The sequence below is a fragment of the Corvus brachyrhynchos genome, unplaced genomic scaffold (assembly GCF_000691975.1).
Source record: "Corvus brachyrhynchos isolate BGI_N302 unplaced genomic scaffold, ASM69197v1 scaffold319, whole genome shotgun sequence".
Classification (NCBI taxonomy): domain Eukaryota; kingdom Metazoa; phylum Chordata; class Aves; order Passeriformes; family Corvidae; genus Corvus; species Corvus brachyrhynchos.
In genome coordinates this window covers 458,237-476,895 of record NW_008246065.1, presented here as the reverse complement: position 1 = coordinate 476,895, position 18,659 = coordinate 458,237, and the positions used below count along the sequence as shown (strand labels likewise).

General features: G+C 42.3%; 1 protein-coding gene across 11 annotated transcripts in view; it reads right to left on the bottom strand.

Moving 5' to 3' along the window:
* Positions 1-18,659, bottom strand: part of FGFR2 (fibroblast growth factor receptor 2) — an 80,755-nt gene that overhangs the window by 35,212 nt on the left and 26,884 nt on the right. For all 11 annotated transcript variants that reach the window (XM_017746839.1, XM_017746838.1, XM_017746841.1 and 8 more), the window contains 2 exons: positions 16,625-16,794; positions 10,496-10,619 (listed from right to left, as the gene is read on the bottom strand). In XM_017746839.1, the coding sequence (XP_017602328.1) occupies positions 10,496-10,619; positions 16,625-16,794 (294 nt within the window). The remainder of the gene's footprint in view (positions 1-10,495; positions 10,620-16,624; positions 16,795-18,659) is intronic.

Genomic DNA, 18,659 nt, shown 5'->3' with positions numbered 1-18,659 from the left:
TGCTAATTAATGTCATGTGCCAGACGTCCGTGAGCCAGGAGCTGAGCAGCCTCCAGCAGCTGCACGTCAGTTTGGGTTTCTCTCTGCACAAGGTGAAGCTCTGCGTGTTGTTTATGGCCAATTCAGAAGTGCTGCTGAACTGTCATGTTCTATTTCAATAGACATACATACAAACCCCTCCAAAGCATCGCTTCCTGGGGAATTCATACACGCCGAGGTAGAGCCCACAACAAGTTAGGGACGATGTTCTCTTCCTAAACTCTGCAAAATCACAAGATGCTTTAAGGCTGGAAGGATTAATATCACTGTCATAAAACAGTAAGAGATAAACACCATCCCTGGCAAGAACACTTGACAAAGAACAGAAGCCTGTCAGGCAGACTTGCAGAATAGCTTATGGATCAGCCCAGCATTACCAGTACTGTTGACACCAAACCTTACAAATTTTGGCATCTTTTAATCAGTAGGCATTAGCCAACCAATGTTCATGCTACTCCATGTTCCAGTACAGCAGGAACCTCCACGTACAGCATTTCCTACTGGCCCAGCACTACCTGAAGAAGTCATTTTGGTGGCCAAGAGCTCCAAAGGGCATTGCTGCAGCTGGAGCTCCAGTGAACCTGCCACAGGGACCCCGGGCCAACCTCCATCACCACTTTCTAAGCTCCCTTTGTCCTTTAATTTAGAAGCCTTTTATACAAGCTTGAGGCACTTCTTGCTGCTGCTGTGTCTGTCACTTCACCATTGCCAACAACTGGGCCCCAGCACCCAGCTCTGCTCTGGTTTGTGGGCAGTACCAGCAGTCAGCACCAAGTGAGACAGCAGGGAGCCAGACTCCACATATCCCTGCTGTCACTGAATACTTTTGCAAGAAATTAAACATTTGAACACTATTAAAGAATTTTAATCCCAAAGATTAAACTTTAGTCACATATATCAAAAGCAGACCCATTTGCTATACACAGGAAAGCCTTGACCACCCCATCCAACCTCCTTGTGACACTCAAGCCCTCCTGCTCAGCAAGGCCAGCCAAGGAAAAGGCAGTGCCTTTTTAAAATCTTTACAGAAGTTAAGCAGGTGTATTCAAACTCTTTGTCCTTGGCTTCACCACCTTCATCTCTAATTTTAAGTAATGGCACTGTTTCCCAAGCAGGCAAAGCTCCCACTGACGTTATCCCATCTGTCTCCTTGGATAGCTCTACAGCAGAGCTTCAGCTTGCTGTCCTATCTGCATTTTAGCTAAAAATCCATCTTTGCACACCTGTACAGCAGAAGTGCACCTGCACACCTCTTCCTCACACAGGGAAAAGACAGAAAGCAAGACTGACCTATTTGGCTTGATACAAAGCCCACTGATATCAGTGAAAACAGTAACACCCCCCACCAAAAAAAAAAAAAAAAAAAAAAAAAAAAAAAAAGTCAGAATCTGAACTAGTTAAAAGCTGTCCTTTCAAATCATACATATATCTGAGGGTTAAAAGGAACAGGAACATCCAGCAAGCCTGGGGCTAAGGCAGGAAACATGAATGCTCTTGTTTTAAAACATGAAATTATCAACAGGGTTTTAAGACCAGTTTGTGCTTAAGAGCAAAGCCCTATTGTCAGGCTGACAGCGTGGGTTTCATCAGCCCCAAGGAGCAGAAAAAGTCGTAGCAGCAAGAGCTGTACAACACTAATCTTGGAGCTCCCTTGCAGTATGCCTCATACAGTGCATGCATAAGCAAATGCTGCATACATGTCTGAACAAAGGGTGGAGGGGCCTTATTTTAGTGTGAAAAAATGATGGGACACAGAACAATGAGAAGCTACAATTTTCATTGATATTCCTGTCAGAATACCCTAAAAGAAAAAAGCTACAAGAGAATATGAAAAACAGCTTGTGACTTCTCACAGACAAGTGGTAAAATTTTATTGTTCTGGCTGTTTCCAGAGACTGCATGAATTTTTACACCCAGAGATATCATCCTTTGTACCATGCACAGCTCCCGGCACTCAGCTGCTGTGTAATAACCAGAGACAATGCTGGGTCCAGCATCCACTGGAATGGGCTCTCCAGTAGGCTCTGCCAAAGGTTTACTGCATGCCTGGCAAACAGCATCCCTCCCACAGGGATGATGTCCTCTCCCAGCTGCAGTGGCTTTAACTCACCAGTGCACCCAGTGATGCCATAAAGCACACAGGGGGAGTTATTATTTCTGTTGTTATTGTGACGTACTTCTCATCCGCCAAATTTCCTTTCCTGAAAACAGCTCTGCCTTTAAAGTAAAATGGAAAAGATTATGTAAAGCTTTTAAAGCACTCCTTACATTTCTACACTTCTCCCCCCCTTTTCTTACACAGCACACTTGCTCCGTTGAGCGATGCAGGTGTGAAATTATTGGAAGCACTGTGGAATTCACCTTCCCCAGCTCCCTGCCAGGCACAGCCAACCAGCAGCTGACTGACCATACCTACTGTGCAGGTCTCAGGGCAGAAAAGAAGCTCCAGAGCCCAGAATTTCAGTGCTGGACAGTCCTGGCTCAGCCTCTTGACATGTCTGTGTCAGCCCTTTGGGCCTTCCTTCCCTGGTGATGAAGTTTGGAGACATCCCTCCATCAACACCACATTGCCTTCTGCAACACACAATCCACTGTTCTGAACGTTGGACCAGATGCTGAAGAAGACTGCTCATGGGAAGACCCTGATTATACACATTTGTCATACTTCCAGTAATTTGAGTAAATCCAAATAAAGCTCACAAGATGCAACAGCGTTCACAGGCTGGCCACGCTTGGACACAAACTTGTGTCCAACTACACAGCTGATCTGTTAACTTTCTACAGACCTTGTCCTGGTTCTGGCTTGGGTAGGTAATTTTCTTCCTAGCACTGGTCCAGTACCCTGTCTGGATTTAGGATGAGAATAATGTTGAGATCACTGATGGTTTGGCTGCTGCTGAGCAGCTCTCACACTCACTCACTTGGCAGCTCTTCGTGCTGCCCTGCCAGGGGGGATGGGGGGGACACAGCCAGGACAGCTGACCCCAGCTGACCAAAGAGATATTCCAGACCAGATGCTCAGGGTATAAACTGGGGACAAAGCTGGCCAGGAGCTGCTGCTCGGGATCTGGCTGAGCATTGGCCAGCTGGTGGTGGCAACCGTTTCTCATTTGCATCACTTGACTTTCTTCAGTTTTATTTCTCTCTCTTTTTCTTATTTTCTTTTTCATTATTATCATTATATTTAAATTATTAAACTGTTCTTATCTCAACCCACGAGTTCTCAGTTCTGCCCTTCTGATTCCCTCCTCCATCCCACGGCGAGGTGTAAGCAAGGGTTGTGTGGGGCTTAGCTGCCTGTTGGGGATAATCCACAATGTTCCTGCACCCCCATTTTCCTGCCTTTCAGCATAAACGGACAGCTTCCCAGGAAGCAGAGACAGGAGCACCACCAACAGCCTCTGGCTGAGCAGCAGGTGCCAGAGCTGCTTTCTGAGAAAATGTTACTGAAAAGCAGTTGGGGCAATAAAACCCATTTGTTGGAATATTCACTCAAATATAGACATAGGTATGTTCACAAACACCCAAGGTGCACAAATATCAAAGGAAATCAACTGCTGCAATGAAATTATGTTGTTGCTCAGCAATGCATAATCCAACTGAGCAGCAGAAACAGTGCTGCAGGTGTAAACACTAATCAGTGCATGGAGATTCACTTGTAAATGCAGAATACACAAAACAACTGATGCTTTGATCACCTTATTTGTGATGGTGATTAAAAATCTTGGTAAGTATATACAATTTTAGACTTTCATAAGCATTTGTAAAAATGATAAATGACTTTATTCGAACTAATACACTGCCATGTTAAGTTCTTCCCTTAGCTAAATTTCTGACAGTATCAAGGTTTTAGTTTCAGGGAAAGCCAAAAATTTCAACATATTCATGCCACCTTTCCAAGAGCAATCTGAAAAAAATAAACTCAGTATCTTAATTTTACAGAACAGTTCAATATTCAAAAGTGTTGACCAAACTCTGGTTTTTAATGTGCTTTTTTATATTTAAATGGAACAGCAGCTGTGGAAGCTGCACCACGGGAACGGTAGCAATCCAAGGATGACATAATGGCCTAAAATCCTGAAAAGCTGTAAATCACAGCCACCTCTGGATGTCAGGTCACACAGTGGTTTATAGAGCAGGGAGAGGAGAGGAGAGGAGACCAACACCAAGGTTCTAAGTGCAACCTGTTTTTTTATTAGACACAGAATTTTACATTTCACTGATTTGTCCTTGCTTTGGTACTGCCAGATTCCTCACCCTCTTACCTTTCTCACCCTGATAGGATCCCTTAATGTTTCTTTCTCTCCTAGACTGTAAACCTTGTGTTCATCTTTAATATGGTCCATTCATCCAATCTGCATCACAGTTCATTTAGAACTTTTCTCTATTTATAATAATTTTTTTAGGCTTTTTTTTAAAGTGTTTAAGAAAACATAGCTTTACCAATTTACCTGTGATCACACTGCCATTTTTTCACCAATAAAGCTGTTAGAAAAGCCTGGATCAGGTCAGAAAGCCCCTCTTATTAGGCACAGACATGGCTTATGACACGTGCCAATTGCACATTAACAAGGCAACAGTCTTGTGTTTGCAACTTCAGACAGCTCCTGCAAATTCCTACTTGCACTTCCATGAGTAGGATACTGCACAAATTAGAAGGCATAATTAAGAATTATAATAACAGAGCTGAAACAATATCCTGTTCATCACTCATCAAGAGAAAGAGAAATACCTGCCTTGGGGCTGTAATAAGATAGAAAGTGGGACAGGGAGACCAGTCCTCCCCAGCAGACTCTGCAGGACGCATTCCAAACATGACAAATTCACTGTTCACCCAGCAGATGAAGTAATGACACTAGTATTTGTCCATAAAATGTAATTTAGCCAGACTACTCCAATGAAATCAGAAGCTTTAATGCTATAAAACTACAGGGTTGGAATATTTTTACCTTATTAAGGAAAGGGGGGGAAAACCCATAAGCTTTCATTTTCCCTGAGCTGAACCATCACAGTGTGGGCTTTGTTTTCAGGAGCAAACCACACAGCCCCCAGCGCTAAACAATTTGCGTAATTCCTCCTGCGATGCACACACCTTGCCAAAAGCCTGGTGCCAGGTGTAAAGTCCACACTCTGGGCTTATCAGCCCATTAAATAAAAGCATCTTCCCTCTCAGCCTAACCAGATACCTGAGGGCAGGCATCAGCCTGGATTCCTTTCTGGCCCTGCCTCGTCATGCCCCACGCCGCGAGCACCAGGGTGAAGACATCAAGCCAAAGCTTGTCCGTGTAAAGAGCCAGTCAATAACTACAAGAACATCTGCCAGAAATGCAAGTTTAGGCTTGGTTGTAATACCTGCCCTTAACTCCTGCCAGACACTAATGATGCAACACCCAAGGCATGTTATTGAGTTGGTGTCAGTTCCTTTTTCGTATGTAACCTGAATCCTAAAAACAATTCTTTGGAAATCAAAGAAAGAACTATTCTTAAGTCAAACTAATTCTGAACTTTATTCCAACAAGCCTCAGCAAAAAGCAAAACAACAGTACATGTGTTTTTATTAATTTGAGAATGACAAAATGGAAACATGTCCTTAAAAAAAAAAAAAAAATGTGCTCATGCCATGTTCACAGCTAGAGACTGCAAGAGCACATGAAAGTCCAAAAATAAAACTTGACTAGAAACAAAGGCAGAAGTTTTTCCTTCTGTCTAAATGAAGGGAAACATAAACAGTGAAGTACCAACAGCAAAATGTCGATTCCATTTTAATAAGATTTTTAACAACACACTATAAAAAAACAAGAATAAAATTCATCCTATAGCCCTCTAAAACCACCAAGAGTTCAGAATAAAAATGTTTTTCTGCACAGCCATCAGTAAAATCACTCATACATGAGATTTCTGAGGCACAGGCTTTAAACTGAGAGTCATTTAAAATGCTTTCTGGATGAGAAGTTACTCTCACACTGGTTTTATATGAAAATGCGAGTTACTGTTAAGGGACGGCGGCATGGTGTTCTGCCACCCCTAGAGCTCACTCCTCAGCAAGGAGAGCCAAAGGCATGGCTATTAAGAAAATTAGGAACTGCTCAAAGTACTGCTAACCTGGCTGCAAAAGTGCTTCTTTTGAAAAAGAATATATTTGTGACACGTTCGTTTTTATAGTAAACAGCACGGTCAGATTACACATTCTTTGTAGAGGTGTTGTGCTTTAGCAGCTGCTTATACATCCCAGTAAATGAGGTAACATGGCAAACTTCACCTGAAACCAAACCATCCTTTGTCTCCCCAGATGACAACATTAAATAGGGCAGAAATGGCTACCTGGACCAGGACTGCTCAAAGAGTAACCTTTTTTTCTTCTGTCGTTAAAACCCAAATTCAATTAGTTCCTCCACGCTCAAACAGAGCTGCCGCTGCTGAAATTGTACTCCAGCAATAATTGCAATCCAAGAGTGATCTAATTATATACAAGTCTCAGTGGCTGCATTCCCACGTTGCTTCCTACAACCCGGATTCACTACAATACAACTCATAAGTGAAAACCACATCGTTTTCATTCCTTCTCCCTCAAGACTGCACAACTTTATATACGTTTAATGAGAATGGAGTTAGTCTATTAGTAAGCTCACCATAAAAACCCAAGTTTCTACCTACTGTTAAATACAAAGGAGGAGAAAAGGCACTTCAGCTGCATGTAAAAAACCAGCTGATGGGCTGAACTATACAAGGGAGAGAACATTCTTTTAATTAAGGTACTGGATTAGGATTCAAAGACCAGCTTTGCTTCTTGGCTCTGTCACCAGCTTCCTGTGTGACCCAGGGCAAGAAATTTCATCACTCCACAGCTCAGGTTTTCATCTCTAAAATGGACAGTGACATTTCCCTCTCCTGGCCTTGCTGTATTTCTCGTGTAAGCAATTACTGTGTGCTGGCAGGTTGCCCTGGACAATAAGTATCCAATATTAATTGAAGCCTCTGGGTACTACTCTAATAAAAAGCTAAAATCGACTCGTCTCCCTTTCTCAGCATCCTGGTGGAGTTTTGTACCACCACCATTTGCCACTACTGCAACCTAACACTTCTGAGTCCCTGAGCAAAGCCCTGCTTGAATCCCTGCTTGGAAATGGAGGAGGAAGGAAAAGGCCATTGACCAGGGTATCCCAAACATTTAAAGAATAGCTTTGTCCAGCACAGAACATCCTGGCCAACTTGAATGGGCCATTCCTTGCTAACAGAGTCACTGTGCACAAGTATCCTGTGCAACAGAGACGCTGCCAATGACTTGCTGCCTTTTTCCTTCCTTTTTTTCTACTCCCACTGTAAAAAAAAAAAAAAAAAAAATCAGTGCAAGGGTTTTGCCAGGTCTGTAAATTTGAACAAGACCATCTGAGCTGACTCTTAAGAGTTCTTGCAAGTAATTACAAGGTAAAAATGAGAATACTTCACACCTACATTCTGACAAAACTTCTCAGCCCTGCTGGCTCCAGGCTTTTAATTGTCAAAAGAGTTCAAGGTTTGGAAAGTTATTGGCATATTCCTAACTAGCATTGTGTCACTATTTGGCACGATTTTTGCTGGGATACCTCCCAACTCTGTGACATAATCAGAGGGTTCTCTACATTACAACATATAGTCAGATGCTCATGTTAGTGTAATATGTTACCATGTTTAATACCATTTGCTATTACTTACACTTAATCAGCTCTGGAACCAGTTAAACCATATAGGAAAAGTAATTTCAGAGGCTTTCAACTGACAGTTTTCTACACAGAACTTGACCTAAAATTACGACCTGAAGTTTGTAAGATGCGGTCTACATACGCAGTTGCCTCTAAACAAACATTCATAACTCTCCACAACCCTGTGGGAACTGGAAATTCATATGAAAACAGAAAAAAGGGCATAAAGTTAACTCTGTAGAACTGTCTCAACTAGAAAAACTGTCAGAGTTTCCCCTTCTGGCCAGCCTTAATTTACTGCTTCAGCAATTTTATGCTCCACAATTACTGCAAGCCTCCAGCCACATAGGAATGGCTGAGCACTCCAAGATCAACCCCCCTTTAGGCTGAAATCCCAGTCTCTTGAGAGATTCACACTAAATTCAACCCAGGGTGCACATTCCCATGCACAGGTTTTCAAACAGACTCACAATTATAACCTTGAACCCATCAAATGAAATGAAGAAAAAGAGTGGTTAAATTAGTAAGTATGCAGGACTCCAGAATGCAGGTTGTGACTTGCAGAAGTAATTTTTGGACTTCTGGTTTCATTTTTTACAAGACACAAGCAGGGTCCTATGGGTGCCATCAGCTGGGTATCCAGCATCCCAAACCTCTCATCACTTTTGAAAACCTCATTATTTACTTTTCTGCCTCTCTACAGGGAAGGACTAGACATTTAAATAAATGACATAATCCTTACTACCATTCCATTCATTCATGCAGGTCACTATAATTTACTGCCAGGAAAAATAAACTTCTGCAAAATATTCCTCAGTGCAAGACATTCAAAAGGCTCAAAGCAGGAGAGGAGGTGAGAGGGCTTCTGACAAATATTTGCTCAAGTGACCGCATCATCCATGAACACATTTGCTAGGAAAAAAAAAATGGGTGAAGAAATTTATGGTCAACATGAAACACACCAGGCTGGGACAGGAAAACAAACAGGGGGTAGAGAAGGGGAATTTTCAACCAATTTCATTTCAGCAAGGAAAGGTTTTGAGTCAGGCCTAGAGCCTGGCAAGCCCCTGCAGGCAGCCTGAGCCCTGGGTGAGGTGGGCAGCAGAGAACCACACCATGCAGAACACAACTTACTGCAACAACTGACAACCATCCCCAGCAGCCGTTGCTGCTGCACCCTCCATAAACTTTGTTTAAACAAGTGTTCAAACAAAAATGGCTCTGCCAGCCACCCAGCTCACCTCAAGCATACCTACAGCTCACTCTGTGACAAAATATTGCCAAGGCTATGGAAATCCTCGCTGCTTTCAGTGTCGACTCCCCAAACTCAAGCACAGCGGAGCTGGGTGGTTCACGGGCTCTGAAGACTTAGATGTATGAGGGCTGGTGGTGGGGCTTTAGTCTGATGGCATCCCCATCACAAAGTGATCTTTCCCCTCCTCTGCTCCACAAAGGCTAGCTCTCCTTGGTATTTTCACAGGGAATGTTTTCCTTTCTTCTGCCCAGAAAAGCTGACAATTTGGGGGTTTCCGCAGATTTAGGTGGTCTCAGACAAAACAAGACACTACTTTTAAAGACCATCCAAAACAACGCAAGGGATATATTTTTACTCATGTAAAACCAATCAAGAACTTGGGACATTAATATTTTGTCACCGTTTTAGTCACACAACCCCAAACTTACAGCAAGATATTCCGCAAAGAATCTATGGAGTTGGGCTGTCTGTCACCAGCTGAAAACAGCATGCAATAATCAAATTAATTTTTGCTTTCAATAGTGATTGATCAGAAGTTCTATTCACAGAGCTTGTAATGTTCAGATCACCTCCCAAAGCTGGAGAGAGCAAAGCCTAGTCAAGGCAAACTTCAGAAACCATGGCTCGGATCCCTAAAGGTTCTACCAGCAGGTCCTATAAGAAAAGCCACACTGATTATTCTGGACAGCAATGCCTTCAGAGTCAATAAAATTGCTCACACCCATCCAGGCTAATCAGCAAGACTAGAGGTGAATAGAAACGGTTCCTGAGATTTCAAGCTCTAAGTTAGCTAAGCATTTAAATAAACATCTGTGATTCTTATTAAAGTCAACAGGATTTAGGTATTAATAAGGTAACATTATTAAGCCTGTGTTTAATAGTCCTGTGTAATCACCGCTTTGCTACTACTTAAAAATTCCCACAGCTGCTTAGAATTTGTCCTCAGGTAAAACACTTCTTCAGAATTTTTATCATCTGTGTTTTGGGCACTGCTCAGAGCCCACCCAGCAGGCTCCAGTCAGATCTCTGTTAGATTGCTGTGAATGCAAAGTGCCTTTCCTGAAGCTCCAGATCTGCTCTAGCTGCAAAGTCAGTATCTAGCTTTTCATTTAAAAAAAAATAATAATTTCATCTATAATAACAGGACTCTAAAGGATTGCGTGACAGTTTTCGTAACTGCAGTTATTAAAGTCTGTGTTAGTACAATTGTACAAGTAATAATTAAATTGTAATACTAATGATTAAAATTGCACCAGCATTTATTATTTGGTCGTCATGGTAAACTTGTGGGTGGATATTACACTTTTTGCCAAGGCAGGGGTAGATTAATCCTAGAGACACGAGTGAGACAGATGAATATATAAAGTTATGAAGCAATTGGCTGTGCAGTGAAATCTTATCTTTAGAGTACTGTGAAATCATCTCCAAAATAAATGCGGAACGTATCGGCTCAGTTCAAAATGCTTTAATAGAGAAAGTCATGAGTTAAAAACATTGTCCTGCCCATGACAGCTTCACTTACCAACCACGTCGAGGTGGTAGGTGTGGTTGATGGACCCGTACTGGTTCTCCACTATGCACGTGTAGTTCCCCTTGTCCGACGGCACCACGCTCTCCATGATGAGGCTCCAGTGCTGGTTACGGACCTGGGGGATGGAACCAGAGAGCTTGGCATCTTCTCAAGCAGAGTTTCACCCTCTCCCCTTCCAAAAGAACTGTTCCCTGAGTAATTAACCTTGTGTAATCCGTGTTTGAAAGCCTCTTCTGTGCTCGTTTGACAGTTCTGGACACTGAAATGATTTATGCCTGATCCAGGACAGCATGGCTTGTAGCAATGAAGGCTTTCACACCTTCTGCTATAAATTCACCTGGCCCCTGCTCTGAGCACTGCAGATGTCAGTGCACACTCAGTCCTCCCAGGCTGACCAGGATGGCACCAATTAGCAGCAGTTGTCTTACCGGGCTTTACCTTTCAATCCACTCTAAAGTGAATGCACACCCTCAGGATATTCCCCATCTGTCTCCAAACAGCCAGCTGGTAATAACCACCCATGAGCAACAGAGGATGGGTATGATCCCCTAACATCTAAGTCTCCATCCTTCCTAAAGGCTCAAATACACAGCTCATGTTTTAGAGAAACTGAGGGGTGATGTTTGGGATGCCTCCCCCAGACCTCCTGCTGCTCTGGGGTACCACAAGTAAGAAATGAATCCTAGACTCATGCTGCCTCATGAGAAATGCCTGAAGAAAACCCTCACGGAAACAGAGCATAAGGATATACACTTATCTCACAGAATCCCTCTCAGACAGAATTTATTAAAGGTACTGATTCTGTTCCCATTTGAACTCCAAAGGAGCGCTGGCATTGGTCTCACAGCAAATAGGATCCAGCCAGTACTGGAAGGATACAGAGCCATCCGGTACATACATATATTTCCTGCATCAGAAGTTGGCTCCCAAAATGACCTTTTGCTGGCTATGGACTAATTCCTTGTTTTAGCATTACATTTTTGACAAAGTGCTCAGAAAGCTTTACATTCTGTAGCTGCAATGTACAATTCTTCAACTGCAAAGTACATATTTCAGCAAATGGAATAAAACACAATCTGGTACAGTCATTTTAATCAGCCAAATGGAAAGCAGTAATTCAGGGCTGTACACCAGAAAAATTTATGGACCATTCAGTGACGCTTCCAGTAACCATACATTCTTAAAACATCATTACAACTATAGCTATGAAATCCTGCATCGTGCCTGACTATTCTGTAGGTCCTTATCCAGCAGGAAAAGCTGCACAGGGCCACATCCCAGTGCCAAGAGCCCTTGCTGGAGGTAAAAGTGCCTTCAGTCCAAAGCTTGGAAGAGAAGTTCTCTCTATAAGGGCTCCTGGCTTTCCTAGTTCCTCCAGCCAGTAATTATCTCAATAGCTGGATATTACTATTATTACTCAGTTGTGGACTAATAATATTAGCTAATGACTGGCCATGTGGGCTTTGAAAAGCAAAGGAAGTGTGGACAAGACTCCAGCAGCAGCAGAAGACCATGGATGCTACGATAACGTCAAAAAATGTGTGACACGGCCTCAAAATCTCCATCCCAAACTTAAAGCTCCTCTCCTCAGCCCCTCACGTTAATGGTCATTGATTTCATCAAAATGGTATCTTGATTTTTCTTCACTGTGAAGAGCTCAGGAATAAGTTTATAAAACTAGAAAGAGTTTATCAGTGTTACTTCAGCATCTCATTGTTCAGCTAAGCAACTTTGGAAGTCAAAGCTTGGGACAGGAAGAATCACTGTCGTAAACTGTTGGTTAATAACAAATACAACTGCTACATGTTTTGAATATTTTACTTCTTAGGGGGTTATTTTGAAGGACACTTGGTCAAAGTGACCTGAACTTTTTGCCATTACAAGTTTAAAACACACTTCTCAGAATCAGAGCAAGAGTTTTTAACCAATCTGACTGCAAAACAGGAAGAACAGATCACAGTTCCACTAAAGTTAAAACAAAATAAAAATTGTAAACAAGCTGCAAGTAATTAATTTGATAGGAAAACACAAGAAATTGTTTATGTTCATTAAGAAAACATAACTAACTTAGACCCACAAGTGGATATACTGGATGGCAATATTAAAAAGTATTTGTGCAATTTCCCTTCTTGTAACTCCATGGACAGAGATAATATCTTTATAACAAAACAACAGCTTAAGCCACTTCGGTTTAAGCTAAACAACTGTTGTAGAGGCCCAAAGCATTTATGACATATTGTCACACAACTGGATTTATGTCAGGGATCTGGACTCAACAAGATTCAGTTTGTTGGCTTGGTGCTTTCTGGATACAAGTGCAGCATTGCTAAGTCCAGGAAAAAGCCCTTTGCTGGGGATGAGCAGCCTCTTCTCGCACTGAAGATTTCCAAATTCAACATTTCACTCTCAGACATGCCAGAGTCCAGCCACATCCCTGCACCCACACAGCTTGAAACACAGGCTTTGATAATGTGGCCTTTTTAAGTGAAAGGCCACATCCCTTCATCCAGGCTTTTTCCTGACCGGTTACGGATACTTCTAGAAAATTACTGACATGCCTTTTTTTTGGAGGGGGGGTTGGGGGCATCTTCTCCATCAAATCTTTAACCATTCTTCCAAACAATCTCTCTGAAAGATTCAATTTTTAAACTAAATTAACTATATCAAATGCATATAAACTGCACCCTTAAGTTATAGCTTGGAGGTGGGAAACAAATTGGAATCAAAATGCCAAGAAATATTGGTCAGAGACCTAGGAAAGGGCAAGGAATGTTTCATAGAAAAGTTTTGCTTTTGGAATATCCCGTAAAGAATAGTGGACAGTTCTGTTCAGTCTTAAAATGTGTGTCTTCACTGAATAGATAATGCCATGAAAAGTTGTCACTTAGCTAAAAATGGATCAATTTTAAACTAATTTCGAAGGAAAGGATTAGAAACCAAAATAGAACTCTCCACAAAATCAGCACAGTTCAGACCACAGACACACAGCGGTACTGCTCAGGCAAAGAGAACAAGTACAGAACATCCCTGCCAAGGCCATAGGCTTGTGCAGTTGTTCCTGTAATCAGAACTTTTCTTACTCTGTATTTACCTGGCTGAATTGAAGTGTGTGTAAGACGACTGCAGTGATGAAGCTTATCCAAAGGCATAGGTGAAAATACACACGTGTTAATGCTTAAACAGTAACAGCTGATAGAAGTACATTTGCTTTCTGGGTGGTGTACAGGAAAGAAAAGGCTCCTGTGGTCTCAGAGAGGATTTAGATTATCAACTCAAAGAAAATACTAAATACCTCTAAAGGCACAAACAAGAGCTATCATCACTTCAAAAAATCAGAGTAAAAAGGATTTCGATGTTCAAAAACTGATCCCATTCTCTTTATTTTAAGGAGATTGGGTATATCTTGAAAGATCATAAAAGGATCAATTTTGAAATTCACCACCCAGAATTAGTCAGAGTACAGGAATTCCGCCCTGGAAGCTATCTTGGCCAGCACATACACCCTCCTGCTAGCCTGCCAGAGTGCAAATTGACTCAAGACATTCCCCAGTCCGAGGGACAAAGTGCTACAGGCCACTATCTGATTTTGATAAAAACAATACACCAAGGGATTTCGTAGCTCTTAGCAGGAAAGAGGTGGCTGAAGGATTACTGGGAAGCTTCACGTTTTCTCTCCCTTCCCTTTGTCCCTTAAGGCTTCAAAGGATGATTGTTTCTTCTGTCAGATACGGTTTGCTTTCAGCTATTCTATCCCAAAGTACTGTGAATATCTCCAGCAAAAATGCCCTCAGATTCAAGACAAGCTAAGGTGCAAGACTTATGAGCTGCTGTGATACCTGGTTGAAGACAGACCATCACTGATAGACTCAGTCCTTCCTGAGGATTCCTTCATTAAAAGTTCCGTGGTATAGTGGTGTCAAGAAAATGCAATTTTCTCTCTATTCTAGTATAATTTTGCATGAGCCCACAGTGACTTCAGCCTGCCCCCTCTGACAAGATGAGGACACAGGTTCCAAAAGCTCTGGAGTCCTCACTCTTTAACACCCATACACTGGAAACAAGCTTCAATCTTCAAAGATGATTATTCAAAATGACAGAATGTAGAATATACATGGATTTGGTTGATTTGACAATGGTAAGTAAATCCTACAACATAATTTAAAATGTAATGTATTTCTGAGCAACAAGAAAGTCTGAAATCCTCAGCTGTGTGCATTTTTTCTTCCTTTGGACTAAAGAGATATAAGAAGTTATGATTTAGAATTAGATTTATAGGCTTCACTTATCCAGCTGGCTTTAGGAACAGGCATCTGTGGTTCCTTCCCAGAGTACATACATACCTAGGAAGTTGAATACATTTAACAAACATGACCAGAAGTTTAATTTCTGCCACTTAATGGGCACAAGTCTAAATGATCTCACCCAGCTCCCCAGCACAGACTAGCAGTGCCAGCATGGGAGCCCCACACGAGCTGATTTAGCCCACCAAAGATCCCCCTCCCAAACCAGACACCAGGTATCTCCATCCTGCCTCTCTAGACACACATTTTCCTTCATGGTCTTCAAGAGTCATATCTTCATTTCCCCTTCATCAGATGCAAAGTGTTCAAATAACAGTCTGGTTAGTACCAGAACAGTTAGTATTATTTTCCAAGACAGGATTAGTTTGGTTGGGTTTTTTTTTTCTTTAATTGGCGCTTTTTTTGTTTTTAAAAAAGCACTGAGAAGGGCAAAAATCACTGAATTGGAGCCAATTCGTTAACACTCCACAGCGTTATGAAAGGCAGAAGGTGTTGCCAGGTGTACACTCATAAGCAACAGTAATTTATGGTGCAAGCAAACATAGATGGAAAAGTCTACTTAGATAATTAGTGCTCATGCAGGGAGACTTTCTGGGCTCCGCTCTCTGCTAACACTAATGTTGGAAAAACTGACACTTTCTACAGTAAATCCAGCTAGAGAGGAAAGGAGACTGAGGCTTGTCCTCCTCCGCACTGGAAAACAGATTTTTTGCACCGAGCAGGACCTGAATCAACAGCACAAAGCAATGGCTCACCCAAGGCAGCCCCCCAACAATGCTGCAATCATGGGGGCAAGGCAGGGGTGCAGGACTGGGGGGCAGCCTCAGGACTCAGAATTGAGCTCTGTCTGGCAGAGCCAGTTAACTTGCATCTAATGACGACTGCAAACTGCTCAGAGCAGCTCAGCACAAGCTCCAGGCTGGGGATTCCAACCCTGACACGAGGTGACTGCCTCAGAAACTTCTCCTCCTTGGGGAGGAGCTGCTGAGGTGTCGGGGACTTGAAGAAGCTGCTGAGAGAAGACCCAGAGAAGAGGTGAATGGAACTCAGAAATGGCAACGCTTGAACAGCAATTTGCCATCAAAGTCATGCATTCCCAATTCCTTGGAAGAGTGGGATCAGATGACCGAATCCTGACTTCTGACCTGACCTAGGCAGATACCATGAGGTTAAAGGTCCGTGCACTAACATACAGAGAGAGCTGGCCTCCCTAAAACTCTCTCTTAATCAGTAACCACCAACTCAAAATAAGACATCTAATCTGAAGCTGTTTAAAATTCAAACAAACCCTTCCAAGTAATTGCTGTTACTTTCCCTCAAATTCTTCCCATTTCAGTTTCACAGGCCATAAACTCTATAGAAAATAATAACTTTTGACTTCCAAGCCTTCCTTTATTAAACTGCCTTACACTCACCAAAGCGAATGGTCATGTTTTTAACAATGCAGCCAAAAGTGAATAGAGCAAAACAGTCTTAATCTGCTCTGCAAAGTCAGTCTTTAGTTTTCCAAATACGTCTCTATAAATAATCTTTAGCTGCACTGCTAGGCTAGAAGCTTGAATTTCAGAAAAAAAAATAAATATAGAATTAGTGCTCAGTAACCGCCAAAGAAACCACCCACCCTTCCCCAGAAGAAAACAACTACCTCCTTTTGCTTCCACGTTTGATCCAAGGCCATTAAAAGATTTTCTGTTGACTTCAGCAAGTTTTTGGTTTTGGTTTTTTTTGAGAGGGAGGAGGGCTGGGTTTGAGAGGTTGTTTTTTGTTTAACAGCTTTGGTCAAGAACACAAATTACAAAATCCCATCATGAGCCCTTACCTTGTACCCGCCAATGCGATGTTCCTGCTTAAACTCCTTCCCGTTTTTCAGCCACCGCATGGTCGGCGTTGGGTTTCCCATGGCCGGGCAGCGGAACTTGACGGTGTTGGCGGCTGGCACGGCGTGGAGCCTCTTCTCCATTTTGTCCGTGTGTGTCCAGTAGGGTGCCCCTGTTCCAAAGGGAGACATCCAGAAAACATCAGCACTCAGGAACTGAGCTCCCTCTCCAGCCCCTTCCACAGCTATAAGGAGCCGCATGTACTCGTTTTAAGCACGGTTTAGGCAGAGTACAAGACTGGAGATCATGTGCTGCAAGTGTCAGCCAGGGTTTTGCAAACGGGTCAGTCTGCTGCTCTGAGTATTCCATTTGTGACAAAATTCCAACAATTAACCACAGACAACCTTTGTTTTGCATACATCAAGTAAGACGGAGGGACTGAGTTTTCATCAGATGCTTCTGACCTCAAGGTGAGTTACTATGAGGGTTCAAACTCAGAATTCCTGGGCCTCAGCTGTGAAACCAGACAGACCAAGACAGAAGTCTCTTGGAAGCATCAGACTCCACGTTTCCCCTTCTGTGAGACGGGGGATAAAAACGCCCACCTGTCTGACAGCACGCTAAAACCTACAGGGTGTGATGCCAAGGTGACCCGTGCTGCTACTGCCATAGAAACCACTGAAATGTACTTACAAATGGAACGTATTTCTGAAATCTTAACCCAAGAGGAGGAAACCAAATGAGTAAATGTGGATCGGCAAAAAACATGTATCATTTTGCAGGAATTTCCCACACTAATGAGCCTCTTGAAGTCCAAAGGGTCAGTGACATCCAAAAACATGGCATAAAATGAGAGTGTCTTTCTCAGCCCACATTGTCTGAGGTGATCACTCTTCGCAGACCCTGACATGGCTCTCCTGGCTCTCACTCACTCCTTGCCACGTCCTGGTCCAGCCTGCACCCACATTAACATCGTGAGAAGCACATTTGTCATGTACCAGTGGAGGAAATAGCAGAATAAAATTTACAACTACCCACACATTTTCACCCTCCAAAAAGTAAACTTGGATGCATAGATCCAAAAACAAGGTTATCCCATGCTCTGGATCCTTGCACTACTTTGTCCACATTTCTCAACAACTTCATAGCATTGCTTCAGTTGTCTCACCATAATAGTTTTTTTTAAAAGTTAAAGATTCAAGATCTGTTTAATAGTAGGAAACATTAATTTCTTTTACAATGGAGTTTTCCTGAAGCAAATCAGATTAGCGTGGAATTTTTAGGACTAGAGGGGTCCAGAAAAATAACTCCATTTCTCTCAGCCCTGTTTCATTTCCTTCATTAGCAGGCCAACACTCCACTATAAATAAACTCTTCCGTTCCTCAAATATTTATAGCAGTTCTTACAATCAGTGCAAACTCAGAAATCCTGCTACCCCCCTCTCTAAATAAAAATACAGCTGGACAGAAAATACAGGAATAAATCCTTTAACAAAGTCTCTCTCAGTATAAAGAAAACATTCTAAAAGCAAGTCCTATAATGATGCTATGAACGATAAGTGTTTGGGTTGGTTTTTTTTTTTTTTTTGCCCGAAGTGGCAATTAGTGTTAAAATTAATGAAGTAGAAAAGCAAAGCAAATTTGTGCATGTAATCAAAATAGAAAATCAAGTAACTATTGAAAATTTAACTGCAACACTAAGGAATTGTTACTCACACTAAAGTGAGTTAGGGATGCAAGGAAAATCACTGTTAACATTATTTGCTAAAAGCAGGATCACATTAAAACAACAGAAGACTTTAAACAAAGCCAACCAGAGGAATTAACTACTACACTCAAAGGCCAAATTACATTACAAGTACACCAGGAAAAGGCAGAATTACTTGCTGGTACTGAGGGATTAAAAAGCTGCTTTCTCTGGACTGCTAAAAGGTCTTGCACAAGGCAACACAAGGTGACCACTCCTGGTCCCTACCCACAGCTCCCACAAAGGCAAAGCAAACTGGGGCAGGTCAAAGACAATCAACCATCCAAACC